Source organism: Bubalus bubalis, chromosome 7 (genome assembly GCF_019923935.1).
Source record: "Bubalus bubalis isolate 160015118507 breed Murrah chromosome 7, NDDB_SH_1, whole genome shotgun sequence".
Classification (NCBI taxonomy): Eukaryota; Metazoa; Chordata; class Mammalia; order Artiodactyla; family Bovidae; genus Bubalus; species Bubalus bubalis.
In genome coordinates, this window is record NC_059163.1 from 1472949 (window position 1) to 1498116 (window position 25168).

Below are 25168 nucleotides of genomic sequence, written 5' to 3' on the forward strand. Positions count from 1 at the left end.
CAGAAAGTGAAGAGGAACTAAAAAGCCTTTTGATGAAAGTGAAAGAGGAGAGTGAAAAAGTTGGCTTAAAGCTCTGCATTCAGAAAATGAAGATCATGGCATCCAGTCGCATCACTTCATGGAAAACAGATGGGGAACCAATGGAAACAGTGACAGACTTTATTTTCTTGGGCTCCAGAATGACTGCAGATGGTGACTGCTGCCATGAAATTAAAAGATGCTTGTTTCTTGAAAGAAAAGCTATGACAAACCTAGACAGCATATTAAAAAACAGAGACATGACTTTACTGACAAAGGTCCGTCTAGTCAAATGTGTGGTTTTTCCAGTGGTCATGTATGGATGTGAGAGTTGGATTATAAAGAAAGCTGAGCACCGAAGAATTGATGCTTTTGAACTGTGGTGTTGCATAAGACTTGAGAGTCCCCTGGACTGCAAGGAGATCCAACCAGTCAATCCTGAAGGAAATCAGTTGTGAATATTCATTGGAAGGACTGATGCTGAAGCTGAAGCTCCAAGACTTTGGCCACTTGATGGGAAGAACTGACTTCTTAGAAAAGACCCTGATGGCAGGAAAGATCTTGAAGGCAGTAGGAGAAGGGGACGACAGAGGATGAGATGGTTGGATGGCATCACCAACTCGATGGACATGAATTTGAGCAAGCTCCAGGCATTGGTGATGGACAGGGAAGCCTGGTGTGCTGTAGGCCATGGGGTCGCAAAGAGTCGGACACAACTGAGTGACTGAACTGACTGTAACTCTTGTATTTTTTTTGTTATATTTATTCCAAATATTTAAATCCTGAAGCGAATGCAAATAAGATTTTTTAAAATTGCTACCATATCTTAATATAATTGGGTCTTTAACAGTAACAGCTTTATTGATATATACTATATATATATATATGGCTTCCCAGGTGGCTCAGACGGTAAATAATCCGCCTGCCAGTGCAGGAGACTGGGTTCGATCCCTGGGTTGGGAAGATCCCCTGGAGGATGGCATGGCAGTCCATTCTAATATTCTTACTGGGATAATCCCATGGACAGAGGAGCCTGGTGGGCTACAGTCCATGGGGTCACAAAGAGTCAGACACGACTGAATGACTGAGTACACATGGACACACACACACACACACACACACACACACACACACTATATCATATATCAACACCATTCAGTTCACCCTTTGTTGTTCAGTCACTAAATTGTGTCTGACTTTTTGTGACCGCATGGATGGCAGCAGGCCTGGCCTCCCTGACCTTCACCGTCGCCCAGAGTTCACTCAAACCCATGTCCATCGAGTCGGTGATGCCATCCAGCCTCTGTCGTCCCCTTCTCCTCCTGCCTTCAGTCTTCCCCAGCATCAGGCTCTTTTCCAATAGTTGTCTCTTCACATCAGGTGGCCAAAGTATTAAGAGCTTCAGTATCAGTCCTTCCAATGAATATTCACGACTGATTTCCTTTAGGATGGACTGGTTGGATCTCCTTGCAGTCCAAGGGACTCTCAAGAGTCTTCTCCAACACCACAGTTCAAAAGAATCAATTCTGTGGCGCCCAGCTTTCTTTATAGTCCAACTCTCACATCCATACATGATTAGTGGAAAAACCATACCTTTGACTATATGGATATTTGCTGGCAAAGTCATTTCTCTGCTTTTTAATACGCTGTCTAGGTTTGTCATAGCTTTTCTTTCAAGAAACAAGCGTCTTTTAATTTCATGGCAGCAGTCACCATCTGCAGTAATTTTTGAGCCCAAGAAAATAGCCTGCCACTGTTTCCAATGGTTCCCCATCTATTTGCCATGAAGTGATAGGACCAGATGCCATAATCTTAGTCTTCTGAATGCTGAGTTTTAAGCCAGCTTTTTCACTCTCCTCTTTCACCTTCATCAGGGGGTCTTCAGTTCCTCTTCGCTTTCTGACACAAGGGTGGAGTCACCTGCATATCTGAGGTTATTGATGCATTTCTCCATAAGAGTTATGGAAAACTATAAAACATCATTGAAATAAATTAGACCTAAATAAACGGAAACACAGCTTGTGTTCATGGTTGAGGACTTAATATCATTAACATGGCAATACTCTCAATACTGGTCTATAGGTTCAATGGAATCCATATCAAAATATAAAAAAAATTTCCTTTTCCACGCAGAAGTTGACAAGCTGATCCTAAAATTCATACAGAAATGCAGTGACTCAGAACAGCTGAAGCAATCTTGAAAAAGAAAAAAAGCAAAGTGGGAAGACTCACATGACGCATAATTTAACAACAGTGAACAAGACCAGCACTGGCATGGGAGCCATGGGAAGCCAATAAAACTGCCAGTCCAGAGATGAACCCAGGAGTTTGTGCTCGACTCATCTTCCCAAAGGGTGTCAAGGTCACCCAATAAGGAAAGAATGGTCTTTTCAAAAGGTGGTTCTGAGATGGACAAAAAATTGTCCCTACAATAAGTGGTGCTGGGAAAACTGGAAGCTACATATAAAGAAGTGAAATTATTAATAGAATGTTTTTTTCACACTATACATAAAAATAAACTCAAAATTGATCAAAGACCTAAATGTAAGACTGGAAACTAAAAAACTTCTAAAAGAAAACTTTGGCAGAACACTTCTTGACATAAGCTGTAGCGATTGTTTTTGGATATGTTGATGGTTAGGTAGCATCACTGACTCAATGGACGTGAATTTGAGCGAACTCCAGGAGACAGCGGAAGACAGAGGATCCTGGCATGCTGCAGTCCAGGGGGTTGCCAAGAGTCAGACACGACTGAATGGCCACCAAAAACCCAAGGCAAGGGAGACAAAAGCAAAAATTAATAAACAGGACCAAATTAACCTAAAAGCTTTTGCACAGCAAATGAAACCATTGACAAAATGAAAAGATAACCAACTGAATGGGCAAAAATATTTGCAAATGATACACAGGGGTTAATATCCAAAATATATAAACAGCTCATACAATGCAATGTGAAAAAATAAACAACTGGATTAGAAAATGGATTAGAAATTCCTGTTGTTTAGTTGTTAATTTATGTCTGACTATTTTGCAACCCCATGGACTGTAGCCTGCCAGGCTCCTCTGTTCATGGGATTTCCTGGGCAAGAATACTGGAGTGAGTTGCCATTTCCTTCTCCAGGGGATCTTTCTGACCCAGGGATCAAACCCATGTCTCCTGCATTGGCAGGTGGATTCTTTAGCACTGAGCCAACAAGGAAACCCCAGGAAATGGACTGAAGATGTTAACAGATGTTTTCCTGAAGACATACAAATGAAGAGCACACGCAAAGATGCTCAATATTGCTAATCATCAGAGAAACGTAAATCAAAACCACAGGATATCACTTCCCACCTGTCAGAATGGCCATCAGGAAAAAGACCAAAAATAACAAGTGTTGCCAAGGATGTGAAGAAAAGCGAACCCTCCTAGACTGCTGATGGGAATGTAACTTGGTACACCACCGTGGAAAACAGTATGGAGGTTCCTCACAGAACGAGAACTAGAACCACCATAGGGGTCCATCAATTCTACTCCTGGGTGTATACCTGAAGAATACGAAACACTTATTAGAAAAGATGCGTGCAATCCAGTGTTCATAGCAGCATTATTTACAACAGCCAAGATGCGGAAGCAGCACAAGTGCCCATCAACAGCTGAATGGATAAAGAAGATGTGAAACAGATATAAAGTGAAATATTACTCAGCCACAAGAAAAGAACGAAACTCTGTCAGTTCCAACGGCATGGATGACATGGCAGGCATTACGCCACGTGAATGAGTGAATGTGCAGTGAGTATGCAGAACCCAAGAATTCAACAAACGTATGGATATAACAAAACAGGAACAGAGTCACGGGTACAGAGCAAAAGCCAGTGGTCACCAGTGGGGAGCAGGAGATGGGAAGGGGTGAGACAGGGGTGAGATGGGGCAGGGGGTTAAGAGGCAGAAGTACGAAATGTGAAAGAAATGAGCCACGAGATATATTGTGTAGCACAGGGGACACAGCCAGTATCTTATAATAGTTTAAATGGAGGATAACCTATACAGATATTGCTATGTTATACACCTGAAATCAATATAATATTGTCAATCAACTGTACTTCAATAAAAATTTTAGTGGTGCTGGGAAAACTGCGTTTCCACATGCAAAATAATGAAGTTTCATGTTACACCACATACAAAAATTGGCTCAAACAGATCAAAGACAATACGTAAGAGCTAACACTTTTACAACAAAACATGAGTCTTTGTGGTCTTGGATTAGGCAATAATTTCTTAGGTGTGACATGAAAAGCACAGCAGCCAAAGACAAACATCAACAGTTCCTCATGAGGTATGACCCAGCAATTCCACTCTTGAGTATCTACCCGAGAGAACTGAAACATAGGTTCACCCAAAAATTAAAATTAAAGGTTTTTGTGCTTCAAAAGATATCATCAAGATAGTGGAAAACTCTACAGAATGCAAGAACATTTTTCAAAGCGTGTGTCTGCCAAGGGTGTATGAAAGTGAAGTCGCTCAGTCGTGTCCAACTCTTTGCGACCCCGTGGACTGCAGCCCACAAGGCTCCTCTGTCCATGGGATTCTCCAGGCAAGAATACTGGAGTGGGTTGCCATTTCCTTCTCCAGGGGATCTTCCCAACTCAGGGATCGAACTCAGGTCTCCTGCATTGCAGGCAGACGCTTTAACCTCTGAGCCACCAGGGAAGCCCAAGGGTGTATAGTTCCTGGAATATAGGAAGGACTCTTACAATTCAACAAGAAGAAGATAAATCACCCAACTAAAGGATGGGCAACGTATCTGAAAAGACATTTTTCCAAAGAAACTATATAAACAGCCAGTAAACACATGAAAAGATGCTCAACGTCATTAGTCATTTGGGAAATGCAAATTAAAACAATAATGTGACATTTCATACCCATCGTGATGACTATAATAATTTAAAAAAAAAACGGAAAAAAACAAGCGTGGGTGAAGATCTGGAGAAATTGGAGCCCTTGTGCATTCCTGGCAACAACCTAAAATGCTGCAGGCACTCTGGAAAACCTGTCAGCAGTTCCCCATGCTGAATGACCCAGCAATTCCACTTCAAGGTGGCTACCCAGAACTGAAGCATAGATTCACACAAGCATCTGTACATGGATGTTCACACATACTAGCCTAACAACGGAAGCAACTCAAATGTAGGTCAACTGATAAACAGATAAACAAAAGGTAGTCTAGCCGTGCAATGGAATTAATCTTTGGCCACAGAAAGGAATGAAGCACCGTTAGGTGCTACAATGTAGATGAACCTTGAAAACATTAAGCCATGACAGAAGCCGGTTACAAAGTTCACTTGTATGATTTCATTTCTTTGAAAAGTGTAGAAAAGTCTTGGCAAATCCATGGAGACATAAAGTAGATTAATGGTTGCCAGCGACTGAAGAGATTTTACTGGGGAAATATTTGGGGTTTCTTTAAAGGGTGATGAAAACGTTCTGAGATTGGACAGTGGTGGCGTTTGCACAACTCTGTGAATGTGCTAAAAGCCACTGAACTGTGCACTTTAAAAAGAATAAAAGAATGTTTTTCTTGTAATCATTTTAGCAAAGGCATATTCAAGAAATAGCTCAAGCTAGATGCCCATCAACAGTGGGTTGATTCAGTAAATTAGGTCAGAGGTTTCCAGGAAGGACAGTTAATGATGCTGGAAATGCTGAAATATTAAATAAAAAGGTAGCATTTTAAAAATTAGAGCTATCGTATGTACATAAATGAGGTATTGCAAAATATAGTCAATGTAAAGCATTAATATTACATTTATCTGAATAGTACGACTATGAATAAGTTGGTATTTTTCCAAAGTGTCTTCTAAGATCAAGTACTACTTCTGGGACCAGAAGACTAGCTTAGGCTGAGGGGAGGACGTGCCTGCAGCAGGCGCCACTGCAGCCCTCTTGAGGCACAGAGGCTGTTTCTTAGTGCCGGGACGGCACCCTCTGGGGCCCCAGCCCCGCAGATAAAGCCCTGGAGGTGGAGAAGCCTTTCTGAACCAGATGCCGTGGCAGCACACAGCTCACCTGCAAGGAGCCTGGGGCGGGGCCCTGAACGTGGGCAGAGCTCTGAGAGCCGCGAAGCCCAGGGCTCATGTTATGTCTTGAAAGAGCAGTGAAGTCTGGGACTCCCCCGGTGGTCCATGGCTAAGACTCCATGCTCCCAATGTAGAGGGCCCGGTTCGATCCCTGGTCAGGGAACTAGAGGCCACATGCTGCAAGTAAGACCCCACTTGCAGACTCCAAATAAATAGACAGAGAGACCAGTGAACTCTCCCAGAAGACTGAAGCCAAGGCTGGCGCACAGGTGGTGGCTGGGGCAGGTGGCAACTGCAGCCTCCAACCCACGCCCTCTCCAGGGGCTCTGCAGAGTGGGGCGTGTATGTGTGTGAGCGAGTGTGTGTGTGTGAATGGAAAGAGAGCCAAAGGCTCCATAAAAAGACTGGTCCGAGGCAGAAAAATCAATAAAGTGCTGCCCACAGGGAGCCCAGTGAGGCTTCGAAGGGCCACAGAGAGCAAACGAACAGAACACCGGAGGTTGGGCCCAGGACCGCACCTGGGGGCTGAGCTTGGGGCCTGGCTGGGTCAGCCTGCTCCCCAGGGGCCAATGGATGGGCATTATTTGGGCACCAGGAACATGGCCCAGGGTGGTCACTCTTTTGGAAGGGCACGGGTCCTCTGTGGGCAGCTGCTGGACAGACAGACTGGGACACGGAAGACAGTCCCAGGGAAGAATCAGACCCTGTGTGTGGGCCCCAAGAGCCCAGTCTAGAGCCAAGAGCATTAAAGGCAGAGCCGAGAGGCCAGCTGGCGCCCAGCGGTTCACATCTGCAGTAGGGGCAGGAAGGGTGTGGGTGGGATGTGGCCGGAGCCCCCGAGGCAGAGGGACGGCAGCTGGGAGCGGCGAGGGTGAAGGTGTGGGGGCACCGCCCACCAAGGGCTCCCCGCACCCCCGGGGAGGCTGCACTCCCGTCACCGCTGTGTCTGCATGGTCCCTCAGCGTCAGATCCCCCGCTCTCCAGGATGTAGGAAAACCCGGCGCCTTGTGTACCGATGCCCAGCTGCGTTCCAGCTGTTTGCTGCCACTGTCTTTTACAGAAGGCAGCACAAATCCCCGTCACAACTCCCCTGAGGCTTGAATTACTAGGAAGCATCGTTTTTCTGGTAGCAAAATACCGTGCAATTGACAGTCACATGAACCCTGAACGTCTCGTCCAGCCTGTGTCTCTGCCCACGGTCAAAGGCATTGCAGCAAACCTCCCGAAGTGCGCGCTGGGCAGGGACACACGGCAAGTGTCCGATCCCACTGTCAGAGGAGGGAAATAGAGCCTTCTGCAGAAAAAGGACCTTGTCAGCCTGATGTTCTAGGGGTCTACGAAATAAGAGAAAACACAACCTGGAAAAATAATAGCATCGCGAGCTGTTCCAGCCACGACACCACATGGACGACCCTGCGAGTCTCTGGACGCGTCCGAAGAAGCGAGCAGGCCAGACACGTGACTCAGAGACGGGGCGCCTGCGGGGGTCTCCCTCCCCCGGCCTGGGCCCTGCGTCCTCCCGTGGCGACGGAGGAGCCACCCAGCCTGGGGGCCCCGATCCGGGAGGGGGCGGGGGCCGCTCAGAACTGCGGTGATGACCCCCCAGAAAAGCACAGGTGCCGGAGACCAAGCGTGTTTCCTCCAGTTCTGAGCACAGACTGCGGGGCACAGAAGGACGACATGAGGGCTCACCGTCCAGGACGCTGGCCTTTTCCGCCCAAATAAGCCCCAATTTTCACCTCCTCTGAGGACCAGCCGCGACCCCAGTGACGTATCCCAGCCCCGATGGCGCCCAGACCTGGTTCCGCGTGGGGTCTCAAACCCATTTCCAGAACGTCACGCTAGAGCTCAGGTTCTTACAAGCGGTCATTTACCTGTGCATTCTCTGTGTATCCCTTCGAAAATAAATCCTGTTCATCTTTCACTTTTATTTTTTTCATCTTTCAATTTTCAACGAAAAGATTTAAAAAGTGCAATCCCAGGTGTGTCACACGTTAAGGAGAGGCCGTCGTTGTGGGAAAACACTGCAACTCGTCCGGCTGGACTGCCCGCTGACCGAGCAGAGCCGTCGTCCCCTTCCCACAGCCAGCAGGGACCCCTGGGCACCTGTCTTTCCGCCCAGGGGTGGGGAGGGGAGTCGGGGGCCTGCACCCCCGGAGCCCTCAGCCCCCCGGGAGGCCCAGGGAAGGACCTTGGTCTTCACTGGCCAGTCCCTGTGGCCCTGGGCAGGGGCCAGGATGGTGGCACGCACACAGAGAGCGGGCGGGCAGGACCCAGCGGGGTAGCTGATGGGCACACGTGGGTGTGGGCCCCAGTGTGACATAAGTGCGCATGCTCGTGACCCCAGGGACAGCAGAGGTCTCTGAGTGCCACATTCGAGCACACCGCGGTCTTGCTCACACGCCATCTCTTACTGGATGGTTTCAGGCCTCACCGCTTTCTTCTTTAAAATGGAGATGACTGTTAATCCCTGGCAAGGACCAGGGATAGTGCCCTGAAGGGGACCGCGCCTGGCCTATGATAGACGCGCGGCAAACTGCAATCCTTCCCACTGGAGTCCCACACAACTGGAGACTAAGCCAGTCCTCCGCCAAACACCAACACTGATCCACGCACTGGGGTCCCAGGGCCCTCCACACTCCCCACGGCCTCCCCTCCCGGGGCCCTCATGGCTGCCTCCCCCATTCACAAGGTCAGCAGGACCTCCCAGGGGCCCCAGATGGCATCACTGGTGAATTCTACCTAATATTCAAGGCATAAATAATACCACTTCTACACAAAATCTTGTGGAGGATTCAGTGAGTGGCACTGCTCCCCAACCCATTCAATGAGCTCAGCATGACTCTGATACCCAAATCTTAAAACAGCATCACAAGAAAAGCGCTGACGAGCATTCCTCACAATCAGTGCAAAATCCTAAACAAAACTTTAGCAAATTGAAGCCAACAATACAAACAATTGTCACCCTGCTTATTTAACATATATGCAGAGTACATCATGAGAAATGCTGGGCTGGAAGAAGCACAAGCTAGAATCAAGATTGCCAAGAGAGATATCAATAACCTCCGATATGCAGATGATACCACCCTTATGGCATAAAGTGAAGAGGAACTAAAAAGCCTCTTGATAAAAGTGAAAGAGGAGAGTGAAAAAGTTGGCTTAAAACTCAACATTCAGAAAATGAAGATCATGGCATCCGGTCCCATCACTTCATAGCAAATAGATAGGGAAACAGTGGAAACAGTGTCAGACTTTATTTTGGGGGGCTGCAAAATCACTGAAGATGGTGATTGCAGCCATGAAATTATTTAAAAGATGCTTACTCCTTGGAAGGAAAGTTATGACCAACCTAGACAGCATATTAAAAAGCAGAGAAATTACTTTGCCAATGTAGGTCTGTCTAGTCAAGGCTATCGTTTTTCTAATAGTCATGTATGCATGTGAGAGTTGGACTATAAAGAAAGCTGAGTGTCGAAGAATTGATGCTTTTGAACTGTGGTGTTGGAGAAGACTCTTGAGAGTCCCTTGGACTGCAAGGAGATCCAGCCAGTCCATCCTAAAGGAGATCAGTTCTGAATATTCATTGGAAGGACTGATGCTGAAGCTGAAGCTCCAATACTTTGGCCACCAGATGAGCTGACTCATTGGAAAAGTCCCCGATGTTGAGAAAGATTGAAGGCGGGAGGAAAAGGGGACGACAGAGGATGAGATGGCTGGATGGCATCACTGACTCAAAGGACACGAGTTTGAGTGGACTCCGGGAGCTGGTGATGGACAGAGAGGCCTGCCGTGCTGCAGTCCACGGGGTCACAAAGAGTCGGACATGACTGAGCAACTGAACTGAACCAAACAGAAAGAACTCTCAAAACTCAGTAAGGACACAACAAACTGAGAGGAACAGCAAAATAACGTACGTTGATGTTCACCGTAGAACACAAGAGAGTGCAGCCAGGGGGCTGGTGAGCTCACGAAAAGACGCGGTGTCACGCGTGCCCGAGGCAACGCACACTACCACTGCCTCCGCCACGAGACGCACCCGCGGCCCCGAGACGCACCCGCGGCCGCCGGCACGAGACGCACCCGCGGCCGCCGGCACGAGACGCACCCGCGGCCGCCGGCACGAGACGCACCCGCGGCCGCCGGCACGAGACGCACCCGCGGCCGCCGGCACGAGACGCACCCGCGGCCGCCGGCACGAGACGCACCCGCGGCCCCCGGCACGAGACGCACCCGCGGCGCCCGGCACGAGACGGCACCCGCGGCCCCCGGCAGCGCAGGGCAACGGGCCTGGCCACGCCGAGCAGCTGGCGCTCGCGCGCCGCAGTTTATCGAATGACGGTTACATTTCAGTAAAGCTGTTGGAAACCATGTCAAGCACCAGGCTGTGTTCCCACTGTGCTTCCGTGGTAGTGCCTCTAACGCTGAGCCTTCCTCTCAGAAAAGACCTGTCCCCCCATCTGCCCTACAAAGCCCCCTGGGGGTGCCCATCCCCACCCTCCAGTCTGCCCTCCTCTGCCCCCTCTGCTCTGCCTAGGGCCCTTCCATCAGGGTCTGGGGAGCCAGGAGGCGGCCAGCTGGCGGGAGAAGCCTCGTGTGGACCCAGGGGTCTCCCAACCGCCAGTCCTGGCGGCCCCTGGCGGTTCAGTCCTGGCCCCCCACGGTGGCCGCGGCCCCAGCCAGGTCTGCCTCCTGGCCCAGAGCACGGCCGCTCACCATCGGCTGCGAGTTAGTTAGAAAGCCAAACACTGAGGAGGCCCCGTCTAGGAGAAGGGCAGGCCTCTCCCGGGGACCCCCCGCACCCAGCCCTGCCCCTTGGGCCCCCCACCCACTCAGCCTGGCTTCTTAGGAACCAGTGATTTTTAAACGTTTCTTGTTGGAGCATAGCTGCATCTCGGTCTCGTGTGGGTTTCCACTGCACAGCAAAAGGAATCAGTCACGTGCACACACATGTCCCTCTCGGGCCTTCTTCCCGCTCAGGAAGGGTCACCACGGTACGTTAGCTATCACTAACACCCACCTGACACATAGCATGAGGTGTATGTACGCGAGCCCCAGTCTCCCAGCTCCCCCCGTCTCCCCTCCTCGGGGTCCCTGCATTTGTGAACAGTTGATTTGATGACCGTCATGAGGCCTAATTTGGTTTTCAAGAGGCTAATTAATTCCAGGTTCTCCTCTAGTTTTAAACTGCTCAATTGTTCTTGTTTCTGCTTCCAGAGGCATGACGTGCATGGGAGACTCCGGGGCTCCATGTGACGGCGGGGACAGCTGCCATGGGTTCCAGTCTCGTGCCCGCCACCCAGCCCCAGAGCGGCTCTGTGACCTGGGCGGCAGTGATGTGCAGGCCCGGGAGGGAGGGAACCAGGCAGTGGGTGGGCGGGGGGGACCTCGAGTCACACAGCCTCCAGGACTGGCTGGAGTTAGACCCGGGCCCGCCCTGTCACCACACCCCAGAGGTGGTCCCCTCGGGGCCCCCAGCACCCTCCACAAAGGCGTGGGCAGGGCCAGGCTGCACTCCTGAGCCCCGGCTCACGGAGCGGTCAGGCCACCGTGCCAAGCCTGGGCTACCCGCCCGGTACCCTGGGTGCAGGACGTGCCCTCCACAGCCCCGACGGCCAGCACCGGAAGCTGGAGAAAGAAGTGCATCCTTCCAGTCCACGGGGGCCAGTGGACAGTGGTGGCCCTAACATGAGGCTATGACTCCCTCTGCCGGAGGCAAAGGGGCTTCAGTGATGCGTGGACCCAGCAGGTCAGAAGGGCAGCCCTGGGCCTCGGGGGAGGGCTCCCTGGGACGGGCACACAGCACTCCCCTGGGGGGACCGCCGGCAGTCCCCTCTGTGTGGGGAAGCGGCCAGTGGCTCCGGAGTACACAGCATGTGGCTGCCTCTCTGCAGTCACCACTGCTCAGGGGTGGACCCTGGGCACCCCCAGGCCCCTGTGGTCCCCACCCAGACCTAGGGCTGCAAGAAAGAGGAAGACGGGGCGCCCGCTGAGGGAGGCGCAGAGCCGTCTGCACGGGAGAAACGCTGGGGCGACATGTCGGTCACCCTGTCCTGCTGTCACTGCGCCCGGGGGGGGCAAGAGGAAGCGGAGGGGAGGCCAGGGAGTGGCAAAGCTGGGCGGGCGCGGGGAGGGCGGTCAGGATGGCTGGCAGCCAGGGACCCGGCCCGCGGAGCCCGGGGGGCGGGGAGGACGCAGGACGGCAGAGAGCGACGCATACACGCAAGCAGGCCGCTGAGACGGGGAGGGACGAGGGATGGGTCACTTACGGCACCTCCTCATGGCGCCGCATGCACCGGGGACTGCTGTGGACCCAGTTTGCAGATGGCAAAACTGAGGCTCAGGGAGGCGGGTGACCAGCGGCCCACGGGTGCCTCCCTCCCTGGACCACCGTCTGCAGGGAAGCACCGAGGGCCGACAGGCCCCCGGGGAAGATGACCCCAGGGTCCACCCTCAGCCTCCCACGCACAGCAGGGGAGGAGCACGTGGCCAGAGGCCTGCCTGCTGGAGTCCCGTCGTTCCACCCCAAAGGGCCGCCAGGAGCCCCCAAGCCAGGAGGAGGGGCACCACCAGCCACGGACCTGAGCGACGCAGGGCAGACCCGGCCTTCCAGGGGCGCCAAGGCCCTCAGCCCGCACCCAGGCGGACCTGCCCGTGCATCATGACGGCAGTGGCCCTGACCGCCCCACCCTCTCCGGGGGGTGCAGACGGCCCCAGAAGACACACCAGCCTTGGCCTCTCACCACGCCAGGGGAGAGCAGAGGCAACCCCAGAGACCCGGGAGGCGTGAGCAGAATGTCCTCCCCCTTGGGGTGGAGAGAAATAAGAGAGGTGGAGGACATGAAGCTCTAGAGTGCTCATAAATTTAATTCCACAAAATAAAACTAAAGGATCTAGAAATCAAAAGACATCAACAGGGCTACCCTGATGTCTCAGTGGTAAAGAATCCACCTGCCAAGGCAGGAAACACGGGTTGGAACCCTGGTCTGGGAAGATCCCACGTGGGCTCTTCTTGTGGCCTAACTAAGCCAGTGGGCCACAGCTGCTGAGCCTTTGCTCTGGAGCCACGGTGACTGAAGCCCGTGAGACCTAGAGCCTGTGCTCAGCACAGGAGGAGCCACAGCCATGAGAAGGTCGCACACCACAGCTGGAGAGTAGTCCCCACTCTCCGCAACTAGAGAAAAGCCCACGCAGCAACAAACAGCACAGCCAAAATAAATAATAAATAAATAAAATTAATTTTTTAAAATGACATCAACAAATAAGGCCAAAGGGCAAGTAACAAACTGGGGAAAGCTAGCTGCAGCAAAGACCCCAGCCAGAAGGAAGGCCAACTTCCAAATGGGTAAAAGGCGGGAAGTCACTCTGCAGAAGAGACAGGAGGAGGCAGGCAGGGACACGACCACCAGAGAGAAGGAGACCAGAGAGTCCGGCTCCACTCTGCCTCCCAAGAGAGCCAGGCAGCCTGGGGGTCCCGGCTGCACCGCGGGGCGCGGTCACTGCCGAGGGAGGTGCAGCCTTGCCTTCGCCGGGCGGACTCTACTCCTAATGGCCGGTCCAAGAGGCAGAGGCAGGATCTTAGGGGCCACAGGCTCACCGCACGTGGATAAAACACGGAAATAATTAACACGTCCTTACAACAGAGTGCAATTCTATGAATATTGTGTTTCAATGAATTTTTCAGATAAATGATCATAATACTCAGTGGAAAAAAAAAAACTTCATCATCCTATTTGGAACGGTTTTTATTTCCTTCTTTTGCTCTTTTTTGTTTCCATAAGCTTCTACAATGAACCCCAATGGGCCATTATAATCAGAAACAAGAAAGTCGGTGTTGTTCTTTGAAGAAGGCGTGTGTGCTCGGTCACTTCAGTCGTGTCCGACTCTCTGCCACTCCATGGCCTGCGGCCCACCGGGTTCTTCTGTCCGCGAGGTTCTCCAGGCAAGAATACTGCAGTGGGTCGCCACGCCCTCCTCCAGGGGATCCTGCCCTCTCAGGGATCCAGTCCGAGTCTCCTGTGCCTCCTGCATTGCAGGCAGATGCTTGGCCCCCTTAGCCACTTGGGAAGCCCCTTCAAGGAGGTGGAAGGCTGTAAGCACACTTTAGTAAAGTGTCCACAGGAGAGACGGAGTGGACCTGAGTCAGGGCGAGTTTCCATCTTCTAGACAATGAGCTCTCCTGTTGGCTTGAGGATGTGGAAGGTTCCAGATGAGGAGGTGCGTCTAGATGGAGAACAGCAAGCTTTTAAACGTACTGAGTTTTAAGGTTAATCTTTGAGCACTGAAAGGGTAAGAAAAGGGCGTAGAAAGAGAAGAGCTGAAGGACACTTGGCTCTGGAACATCCTGCCCAGGACTGTGCCAGGGGCTGCGTCCCCTGCCCTGGGCAGCAGGGGAAGTGGCCTGTGCGCAGTGGGCTGGGGGGACCTGTGTGGGGTCCTCCCGGCCTGGGCCTTGCTCCAGGACCCACCTGCGGGCCTGTGTCTGCTCCCCGGCAGCCCTGCCCTTCCACCCAGAGGCCAGGGGCTGCTTGAGAGGCAGACAACGCTCCGGGCGGCCCCTGGGCGCTTGGCCCTGAAAGCAGAGTGGTGGCCATGGCTCAGGGCACCCTGCTTGAAGGTGGCACAGTGGCCTGAGGCTGCACCCGTCTCACTCGCACACGGGGCTGCACCCGTGGTCACTCGTCCTGCTGCACGTGGCAGGGCCACAGGGGCACCTGGTGGACCGGCCGGCCTCATGGTCAACCTGTGACGACGGCTCGTCACGGCCGAGGGACGACCAGGGAGGACGCCGCTGGGCCGACAGGCTCTCGCTCAGGCGGGTCAAGGGGACCCCGGCGGGCGCCCTGGGGCAAGTGGGGCGCCGGCCTGCTCGCGGCTCCGTCTCTCCCTCTGCCGGGGGGAGGGGTCACCCGCGGCAGACGCGAGCCCGTCCACAAGGAGCTGCACGCAGACGGCGCTGACACCACCGAGCGGCGCCAGCGACCTCGGCGTCTGACGTGCAGGGATCCTGCTGAGGGTGATCGCCTGTGTCTGTCTGTCTGTCCGTCCCAACCACGCTGCTCTATCCCTCCACTCGAGTCAGATCATGCTCCGCGAGGTCAGACCACCTCTCCCACACCTGGCTCAGTCATCCAGCCGCCCGCCTGTGACATAAATGAATGACGCGCCCGAGGTCGGCGCTGCCCGCTGCGGGGATGGGCGCCACCTGCTGACCCGACTCCTGGCGCAGCGCAGGGCCCCGGGCGCCGCTGTCCACGGTCCTGCCCACCGGCCCTGATCTCCGCGTCCTGCAGGCTCCAGCATCTGCAGGAAACGCTTCCCTGGGAGACGGCAGTGCATCTCGAGGGCTCCCTGGAGGCGGCTTTCTCTTCTCAGCTCGGCGGAATTCCGCGTTTGCGCCAAGCCAGGGGAGGCCTGGGAGCTGCTGGGAGGCGTGAATGAGCAGTGTCCGGGATGGGACACGTCAGGAAAACAGGAGGGGATTCCAGACCTGGACACAGAGCAAGATAAGGGGGAAATCAGAAACTGAAAGGTCCGTGTGTCTTGTCAAAGAATTTGTGATGGTTTCATGTCACCCTTGCAAAAAACGATCCACTCACCGATCAGCTCTGGGCCACTGAGTCGGAGGCCCCAAGGGAGGACACTGTCCCTGGGTCGTGGACAATAATTTGTTCCACTGGACGCGATGAGGCCAGGATTGGCCCTAAATAAGGGCCTCATCAGAAACAGCTGTTCATTGCAGCGCCGTCTGTAGAAGCGAGACTAGAAACTGCAGGGCCTGACTGCATGGTGATCCAGCCACACAGTGGGGTCCCACATGGACAAAAGTGACCACGGGGCTGTCTCTAGAAACTGCCGCAGATGGGCCTGCAGACTAGAGGGTCAGGAAAGCACAGTGGGAAGGACGAGGCCTTCTGCCAAAGAACAGGAGGGGAAAACACTGTCTGTGCGTGCATGTGTGTGTCTATGTCTCTGTGTCTGTGTGTGTGTATCGAAGTCTCTGTGTGTGTCTATCTCTGTGTGTCTGTGTAGGTGTGTGTGTGTGTCTATGTCTCTGTGTGTCTGTGTGTATGTGTCTGTGTCTCTGTGTATGTGTGTCTACATCTCTGTGTGTGTGTGTCTACGTCTCTGTGTGTCTGTGTCTCTGTGTATGTGTATCTATGTCTGTGTGTGTGTGTCTCTGTGTATGTGTGTCTATGTCTCTCTCTGTGTATACATCTTTGCTTCTGTTTTTTATAAGCTGTAAAAAATTTGAAAACCGTAACTTTAGAGCAGGGGGAGAATAAGGAGGAACAGATTTCTCTGGGTATAACTTATTTTATAAATTTGTCTGGGAGACATGCAAACATTTCACATAATTATAAAGTTAAATGCAAATGGGAATATCTCTACGTCTCATGCCAAATGGAACAAATTAACCTATTGTGGGTAAGATCTGGGGCATGACTTTACAGATAGAATGATGTCAAGTGACTTGAAAGCAGTCACTCGGCTCTATATTCTAGAGGGATGTGCCCGAAGGTCAAAAGAACTGGTAAAAACATCTTAGACGACACGTGTCGGCGAGGGTGTGGAGAAACAGGAGCCTCGCACACGACCAGGCGATGAAAGATGCCGGGGACAGCACCCGGCAGAGGGCCCGTGTGAGGCGCCAGCTGTTCTCCTGGAGGGCACCCCGAGAACTGAGCCGCACGACCGCACCCGGCAGAGGGCCCGTGTGAGGCGCCAGCTGTTCTCCTGGAGGGCACCCCGAGAACCGAGCCGCACGACCGCACCCGGCAGAGGGCCCGTGTGAGGCGCCAGCTGTTCTCCTGGAGGGCACCCCGAGAACCGAGCCGCACGACCGCACCCGGCAGAGGGCCCGTGTGAGGCGCCAGCTGTTCTCCTGGAGGGCACCCCGAGAACCGAGCCGCACGACCGCACCCGGCAGAGGGCCCGTGTGAGGCGCCAGCTGTTCTCCTGGAGGGCACCCCGAGAACGAGCCGCACGACCGCACACAAACGTGGTCACAGCAACAGCATGCACAACACCCAGACAGTGACCACAGCACACGCCCTGGACACACGAGCCCAGCGTGGTCCCCCCAGAGGACGAGGCGGCCACGGGAAGCAAGTCCTGACACGCGTGACAGCCCTTCACAGGGTGGACCTTGACGACACGATGCTCAGCAAAGGAAGCCGGGCACAAAAGCTCACACAATGAGTGACTTGGCCCCTGCGGAGCGTCCAGAACCGGCAAATTCACGGGGCCAGAGAGTAGACTCCTGGTTGCCAGGGGCTGGGGGTGATACCCACACAGGAAAGGCTGGCTCGGAGCAGCAGAGCTCCGCACAGGAAGAAAGGAGAGCGGCCCTGACCCCCAGGGGTCCTGCCAGCCCCCTGCCCGCTGCCAGGAGGACCTGCAGCTCTAGGGAGGGGCGTCTACAGGGTGTCTGCCCCTGGGCCAAGAGACCTCTCCCCTGGTGTCCAGCCTCCTTCCCTGCACGGCTCCCACGGCCGCGGGTGGGGCCTCTCCACCCCCCAACTCCGTCGGACACACTGCAGGCAGGATGGGAGCCTCAGGGCCAGGTTCCTGCGAGAGGGATGGCCACATGTGGACCTCAGGCTGGGCCCCCAGCACCTCCTTCCTTGAGGCCCAGGATGGGGGGCGTGCAGTGGGCATGGGCTGTGATGGCTGGATCTACACTCAGTCGAAGCCCAGGCTGTGGCGTGGGGATGGAAGGCATGTCGGTGCCAGGGCCCCTCCTGCCTGGCCCACCCGCCTTGCCTGCTCGGTAGCTGCAGGGGGAGACAAGGGGACCCCTGGGAACCCCGCCAAGGGCAGGGGCGGGTCTCAGAATCCCACCGTGGCCCCTGGGGCTGCATGCCCAGGCTGCGAATTTGTGCAGTTGACTGAGGCCAGGGGAGCAGCCGCGTCAGTCAGGGGGGTGCCTGGCCCCGGGGCAGTGGGCCCACGCTGGGCACAGCAGTGCGGAGGGGCTGACCAGGGCCCGGGGGTGCGCCTGCTCACCAGGAGGCGCCCGTAAGGCCAGAAACAAGGCGGTCTAGGCCCCAGGGATACTTCTCGGTGGGACTCAGTGGGCACGTATGTGCAGGAGGGCCTGACGCCGCTAAACCGAGCAGAGGATGAGTCCGGCTGCCCTTACCTGGGGCCCGCCGGGGGCGGGGGCTGCTCCTGCGGGCCCTCCTCCTGCTGACGGGAGCTGTCAACCCCTCCGCACAGCCTGTCCGCCGCGTCCCCCGGGGGCCCTGAGCTGTGTGCCAGGCACTTGTCGGAAGCAGGGGCTTCGGGCTCCGGCCTGCCGGGGGCGTCTTCGGAGGGCGCGGGGCCCGGGCCGCCCGCGGGCAGGGCCTCCAGCGGCCCCGCGGCGGAGCCCTTGGCGCCCACCTTGGCGGAGCGGATGACGCCGCCCGAGCCGCACTTGCCCCGCAGACTCTGGGCGGCCGCGTCCTCCCCGGCGCCCGCGCAGCCCGCGCAGCAGACGCAGGAGTTCAGGAGGCAGTTGGTGGCCGTGGCGCTGAGTCTGTGGGGGCCGCCTGCCGTGCCCTCGGCCGCCGCGGGGACGCCGTTTCCCGGGACTCCCGGGTGGGCGAGGGCGGAGTCCAGGGAGGCGGGCGACTTGGGGTTGAAGATGACTGTAGCAGACAGCTTCATACCCCCGGTCCGGTGGGCGATCAGCTCGGCCGTCTCGGCGTGCTCCGCGCCCGCCTCCCAGCCGTCCAGGTGCGGCCGCGAGTCCAGGCAGCTGCAGGAGGTGGGGGCCGCCGCCCGCAGCGCGGCGCCCTCGACGCTGTTGTTGTTGCTCGAGTCCTCCCGCTTGGCCGAAGCCGGCGAGCCGACCCCCGCCTCTCGGCCCTCCGCCGTCTCCTGGGGGTCGACGCCGCCGCCCGGGGCCTCGGCCGCCCCGTCCACGTCCTCCATGAAGAACACCCGCCCTTCCTCCTCGTCGCCGGCGGGGGGTAGCTGCGCGCGGCCCGGGGACGCCCGCCCGCTGGGGCTGGCCGCCGCGCCCGGCCTATGGGCGGGGGACGGGCCGGCGCTGGGCGGGGACAGCAGGGAGGCCATGGCGTCCCCTGCGCTGTGCACCAGCCGGCTGAGCTGCTCCAGCTCCTGGTCGTCGTTCTGCACCGAGCAGGCCAGCTCCGCGTCCGCGCGCCTGGGCTCGGCAGGGGCCAGGGCCGGGGGCGCCGGGGCATCAGCCCGGACGGGCAACTCCACGTCCTGGGAAATGCAGAGGTTCCGCTCCAGCGTGTGCAGCTCCTCCTCCGTCAGGGTCTGCAGCAAATCCCTACAAGGGCCAAGGCACAAAGGAAGAGTGAGGGTCCCCGAGGCAACCCCCCGCCGGCCCCCAGGCCAAGGGGCCTGGGCACCAGGGGTGCCTGCAGTGATCCCCGCAAGGTGTCCATGCCTCCAGGGCCCCCGGGGCCTTGGGTCGGGACAACAGCCCTTTCGGGTGGCGGGCTGATTCTAGAGCGCGCTCTTCCTTAAAAATGAGGTTCTGAAGCTTCTTGCTGAAAAACAAGAAAGCCCTGATTCTCAGTGATAACTGCATTAGTAAAACCTTCTGCTAGTGAAAAGATACACGTTGGTTTAACATATAGGTTTTCATCCTTTGGTTCAACAAATACTCCTGAGCACTGTCTCTGTGCCAGGCCCAGGGTGACACACAGGAAAACTGGCATGGTCTCTGCCCATATGAGTTCTGGAAGAAAGACACAGATAACAAACAAATACTTAGGAGTGAAAATGGAAATACAATCACGGCGGCAGCAGCAGAGGAACGTGCCCACCAGAAGGAGGCACCGGACAACCTGGAGACTCCCAGGAGGAAGCAGGTGGAGTAGATTTAATGAGACCGACTGGGATGAGCCCAGCGTGGGTTCTACAGGTCCCATGTTTCAGAACCGCTCAGCTGTGGGTTTTCATAAGCTGAACACACTCTGCAAGCAGCATTCAGATCAAGAAATAGAGCACTCACCGTGCTCCCAGGAGCCCCCACGCACCCCCCCACCCCCACCGTCACTCCCTGGCGTGACCACCCCACAGTCCCTGCAGTGATCACACCTGTTCTTCTGCAGGTAGATGGACTCCGTGGCCCACCCTGCTCCCAGGCCCGCCACCTCTACATTCTGGACTACTCCGAGGTCTGCACTGCTCCACGGCAGGCTGTCAGCCAGTGCTGGATGTGGGAGGAGGTGCCAGAAGAGACACTGGACACCCAGTTAAGTTGGAACTTCAGGTAAACAACAAATACTTTTTTTTAAAAGAAGAAGTGGCTTTTTTTGAAAAAAGTGTATTTGTATTTATTTATTTGGCTATGCTGGGTCTTAGTTGTGGCTAACTTTGATCTTCAGTGCAGCATGTGGGATCCTTAGTTGAGACCTGTGGGATCTAGTTCCCTGACCAGGGAGCAAACCCAGGCCCCCTGCGTTGGAAGCCTGGAGTCTTAAGTCACTGGACCGCCAGGGAAGTCTGAACAAACACTTAAAAAGTGTATGAATATTTTTTAGAGTAAGTATGTCCCAAATGGCCCCCACTGGGGACATATTTACTCTAACAAAGTATTACCGTGTATCTGAAATTCAAATTTAATTGGACTTGCTGCTGTTTCGCTGTGCCAGCCCTGGCAACCCTCTCTGGTGAGATGTGTAGTTGTTGTAAATCCTTCCGTCTCTCCCAGTGGAAACACCCCGCAGGTCACCTCTGAAGCTGTTCTACACCCGAAGGGTCCTGGCTGCCATACCCACATGTCTGAGCCCCTATCCTGGGGGGCGCGGGGGGTGCGTTTCTGCAGGCCAGGGTGCCGAGCGCTGGTGAGGAGCAAGTCCCTGCCCAGAGCCCAAGGGCACTCAGTCTTCTCCACTTCCTCCTCTCTGCTGAGCGTGCAGTGCATCCTCACTGTGGTTTCAAGTCACTTTGGCCTGCTCACTCGGGAGGTCGTGCCCCCGTTCACACGCCAACCGACCCCGGAGGCCTCTCTCAAGCGCCTGTCAGGACTTTCACCCGTTTTTGTTGGGCTAACTCTTCTTGACGATTGACAGGAGCTCTTTATGTAATTTTGGATCCAAGTTCTTCACTGGGTGTCGTCTCCAGCTCTGCAGCCTCCTCACTCTTAATGGTGTCTTTGAACAAACTCAAGTTTCTAATTTCGGTCAAGCTGACTATGTCATGTTTCTCTCTGTGGTCGGTGTTTCTGTGCCTTGTTGAAGGACTCTCTGCCTACTCGAAGAACACAAAGATGTACCCAGTTTTTCTCTCTGAAAGGGTTGTTTTACTTTTCACCTTTGTGCTTGTAATCAACCTAGAATTGACATGCTCCCCAGTGTAGCAACTTCCCAGATGGTGCAAGCGGTAAAGAATCCGCCTGCCCATTCAGGAGACGCAAGAGATGCGGGTTTAATCCCTGGGTTAGGAAGATCCCCTGGAGAAGTAAATGGCAATTCACTCCAGTATTCTTGCCTGGAAAATTCCATGGACAGAGGAGCCTGATGGGCTACAGTTCATGGGGTCACAAGGAGTCAGACACGACTGAGCAAGTGAGCACATTTGAGTGTATTAAGGATCTTTTTCCTCGTGTGGATATTTACTGGTTCAGCTGTGCATTGGAAAAAGCCAGCCATTCTCCACTGTTCTGGCATCATCCTTGTCGTGAATGATGTGTTGGTCCTCTAGACCCTCTGTGCACTACACCTCTGCCAGCATGACTACAATTTATGACAGCAACTATCTCCAACTGTGCCCTTTTTTTTATGAAGGATGCTCAGCAGAAATGCACACATGTGTTCACGAGCTTGGTCACACCAGCACCGTCTGTGGAAACTGCGGCTGCTGCTGAGTCGCTTCAGTCGTGTCCGACTCTGTGCGACCCTATAGACGGCAGCCCACCAGGCTCCCCTGTCCCTGGGATTCTCCAGGCAAGAATGCATGAAAGTGAAAAGTGAAACTGAAGTGGCTCAGGTGTGTCCGACTCTTCGAGCCCCCATGGACTGCAGCCCACCAGGCTCCGCCGTCCCTCAGATCTCCAGGCGAGAGCACTGGAGTGGGTGCCATCGCTTTCTCTGTCTGTGGAAACCACCCAAACGCAACTCAGAGCGGAACAGAGCGAAGATATTCTTCTTTGTCCTTCTTCTCCAGCAATTGTTTTTTTCTTGGCTATTCCAGGCCCTGTGCCTTTCTATGTGAATTTTAGAATTAGTTTGTCGAGTTCCACAAAAGAAAAAGCCTCCTGGGATTTTGTTTGAGGTTGCATTGAATTCAGAGATTAATTTGAGAATCACTGATATCCTCTTGGTATTGAGTTTTCCACTCGTTGAAGGTGGAACAGCTCTTTACTTAGGTCTTTAAAATTTGGGGTCAAAAACATTTTGTAACTTTCAGTAGAGGTCTCAGACATCTCAGATTTATGCTTAAGTGATTAATATTTATTGACACTATTGTAAATAATACTTAAATTTTTTTATTGTGATAAAATACATGTAACATAAAACTTACCACCTTAACTGTTTTAAGGGACAGTTCCGTGGTATTCACCAGGGCTTCCCTGGTGGCTCGGCTGGTAAAGAATCCACCTGCATTGCGGGAGACCTGGGTTCAATCCCTGGGTCGGGAGGACCCCCCTGGAGAAGGGAAAGGCTACCCACTCCAGTATTCTGGCCTGGAGAATTCCATGGAAGGGGTCGCAAAATTGGACAGGACTGAGCGACTTTCATTTTCAGCAGTATTAAGTATATTCGTATTGCTGCGCATCCATCCCCTAGTGCTTCATCTTGTAAAACTAAAACTCTGTCCACGTGAAACGTTATCCACTCCCTCCAGCCCCAGACAACCTCCATTTATGCTTTCTATCTCTGTATCTGGAGGACTCTGGGGAACTTATGTCATTGGGATCACACTCTGTGACTGGCTTATGTCACTGAGCATGGCCACACAGTTCATCCATGCTGTAGCCTTGTTGTAATCCCCTTCCTTTTCAAGGTAAATCACATCCTGGTGTAAGGCTGGAGCACGCTGTGCCTATGCACTCATCTGTCAAGCGTTGTCTCCACGTCTTAGCTGCTGTGAATGATGCTGCGGTGAACACAAGTGTACAGATATCTCTTCAAGATGCTACTTTCAATTCTCTTGGGTAAAAAACCAGAAGAGGAATTGCCAGATCTCATGGTAGTTCTCTTTTAATATTTTGAGGAACCTCCACGGCAGCGGCACCATTTTACATTCCCACCAACGGCTCACAAGAGCTCTGATTTCTCCACGTCCTCACCAGCACTTGCTGCTTTCTAGTTTTTGTTTTGTCTTGACAGTGGCCTTGCTCACGGGTGTGAGGTTTGGATTTGTGTCTCGCTAACAATCATCATGTTGAGTGTCTATTCATGTGCTTATTGGTCATCTTCTCTGGAGAGATGTCTGTTCACATCCTTTGCCCATTTTCAAATGGGTTGTTTATTTCTCGCTATTCTTGGTGTCGAGTTTTAGGAGTTTTCTACATATTCTAGGTATTAGTCCCTTATCAGATATACGATATGCAAATATTTTCTCCCATTCCGTGGGTTGCCTTTTTACTCTATTGTAGTGTCTTTTGAGGCACAAAATTTTGAAATTTCCACAGAGTCCAGTATGTCTATTTTTCCTTCTGTTACCTGTGCCTTTGGCATCACATCCGAGAAACCACTGCCGAGTGTGATGTCATGGGCTTATGGCCTGTGTTTTCTCATAATAATCTTATAGTTTTAGTGCTTACATTTTGATCTTTGACCCATTTTGAGTTAATTTTTATATAAGGTGTTAGGTAAGCATCCAGTTTCATAAGTGTGTGCATATGTGTGTATATCTTTCATTAGATTAAGAAAATTTCTTTCTATTCCTAATTTGCTAAGAGATATTTTGATTAAAATAGGTGTTAAATTTTTCAAATTTTTTTCTGTAACTTTCAAAATGATTTGGTTTTTCTTCCTTTTTAAAAATTAATATAGAAAAACATTGACTTTATTTTCAAATGTTAAACTATGCTATGCATAAGTTAAACTTCCTAAGACATTATAATTATTGTTTTGTACAGCCCTTATTCATTTATATTAATTCACATCAAGGTCTTAAGTCTCTCCTCTGCACCCATATTTCCATCTGGGATTTTTTCCTTTGTCTGAAGAACTGCAATTAGTTTTTCTTTATGTGCAGTCTGGGGATAACAAATTTCTTTAGTTTTGTATTTCTGAATAGCCCACTATTTCATCTTAATTTTTGCAGAATATTTCTCCTGGTTATAAAATTCTGATTGGCAGCTTTTTCCTTTCAGCACTTTAAATATACGTCATTTCATTGCCTGCCTCCATTGTTTTTGAGAAGACAGCTGTCAGTTTATATTTGCTTCGTAGCAGTATGTCCTTTCCCTCTGGCTGTGTTTAAGGGTCTTCTCTGTGTTTAGCCGTGTCGCTGTGACACCCGGCTGTGTGTTCCGTCCGCCTTGCGTGTAGTTTTCCTGAGTCTCCTGAATCTGTGGGCAGAGATGTCTCTTCAGTTTTGAAAAACTCTTAGCCATGATTTCTCTGAATATAGCTTCAGCAAACTGCCCGAAGTCTCTGTCCCTCCTTCCAATCCTAATTGCGCACGTTAGACTTCCGAGTGTGTTGCCCGTACCGAGGCTCTGGACTCTGCCCCTCCAGAGTCCCCAGCACCTGGCCCCTCCCCAGCCCCATGCGCCTACCCTGCCCCATGGCCACTGCCCACTCAGGGCCTGCTCTTCCCTTCCCAGCCTAGGATCGTCCACCCTCTCCCCTTGCTCCCTGGCTCCTCTCCCAGCTGAGCGCCCAGAGAGGGCAAGACTCAGCCTCTGGGTCCAGGGTCACGTCCTGCTCAGGATGCCCACTGACCCCCCAGGATCTCCCGGGTCACTCCTCCCTGCCTGGATTCAAAGCGCGTTTGGCTCCTGACAGGGCAAAGGGCAAGAAGGCCAGCGGAGGAAAGCTGCCCTGAGCCGGAAAGTCCTGCCAGGCCCAGGGAGAGCGTGGCAGGGGGCCCTGGGGTCCTGGACCAACAACTAGGGACGAGGGGCTTCTTGGAGACCAGGGATGGTGGGAGGAAAGACCTCAGGGTCCACCGA

The 25168-nt window shown here is 53.4% G+C and overlaps 1 protein-coding gene and 1 long non-coding RNA gene across 3 annotated transcripts in view; both read right to left on the reverse strand.

Annotated features, from left to right (window-relative positions):
- Positions 1-25168, reverse strand: part of ZFYVE28 (zinc finger FYVE-type containing 28) — a 98915-nt gene that overhangs the window by 9469 nt on the left and 64278 nt on the right. The window contains exon 8 of one of the 2 annotated variants that reach the window (XM_025289565.3): positions 18218-19360. In XM_025289565.3, coding sequence (XP_025145350.1) covers positions 18218-19360 — 1143 coding nt within the window. Of the gene's footprint in view, positions 1-18217; positions 19361-23985; positions 24563-25168 lie in introns of those variants that run through there. The other variant, XM_044945535.1, reaches the window with a different exon arrangement.
- LOC123334380 lies at positions 13805-16131 on the reverse strand. The gene is made up of 2 exons (XR_006552118.1): positions 15672-16131; positions 13805-15562 (listed from the first exon to the last, which is right to left on the reverse strand). It is a non-coding gene; the product is annotated as an uncharacterized LOC123334380 (long non-coding RNA).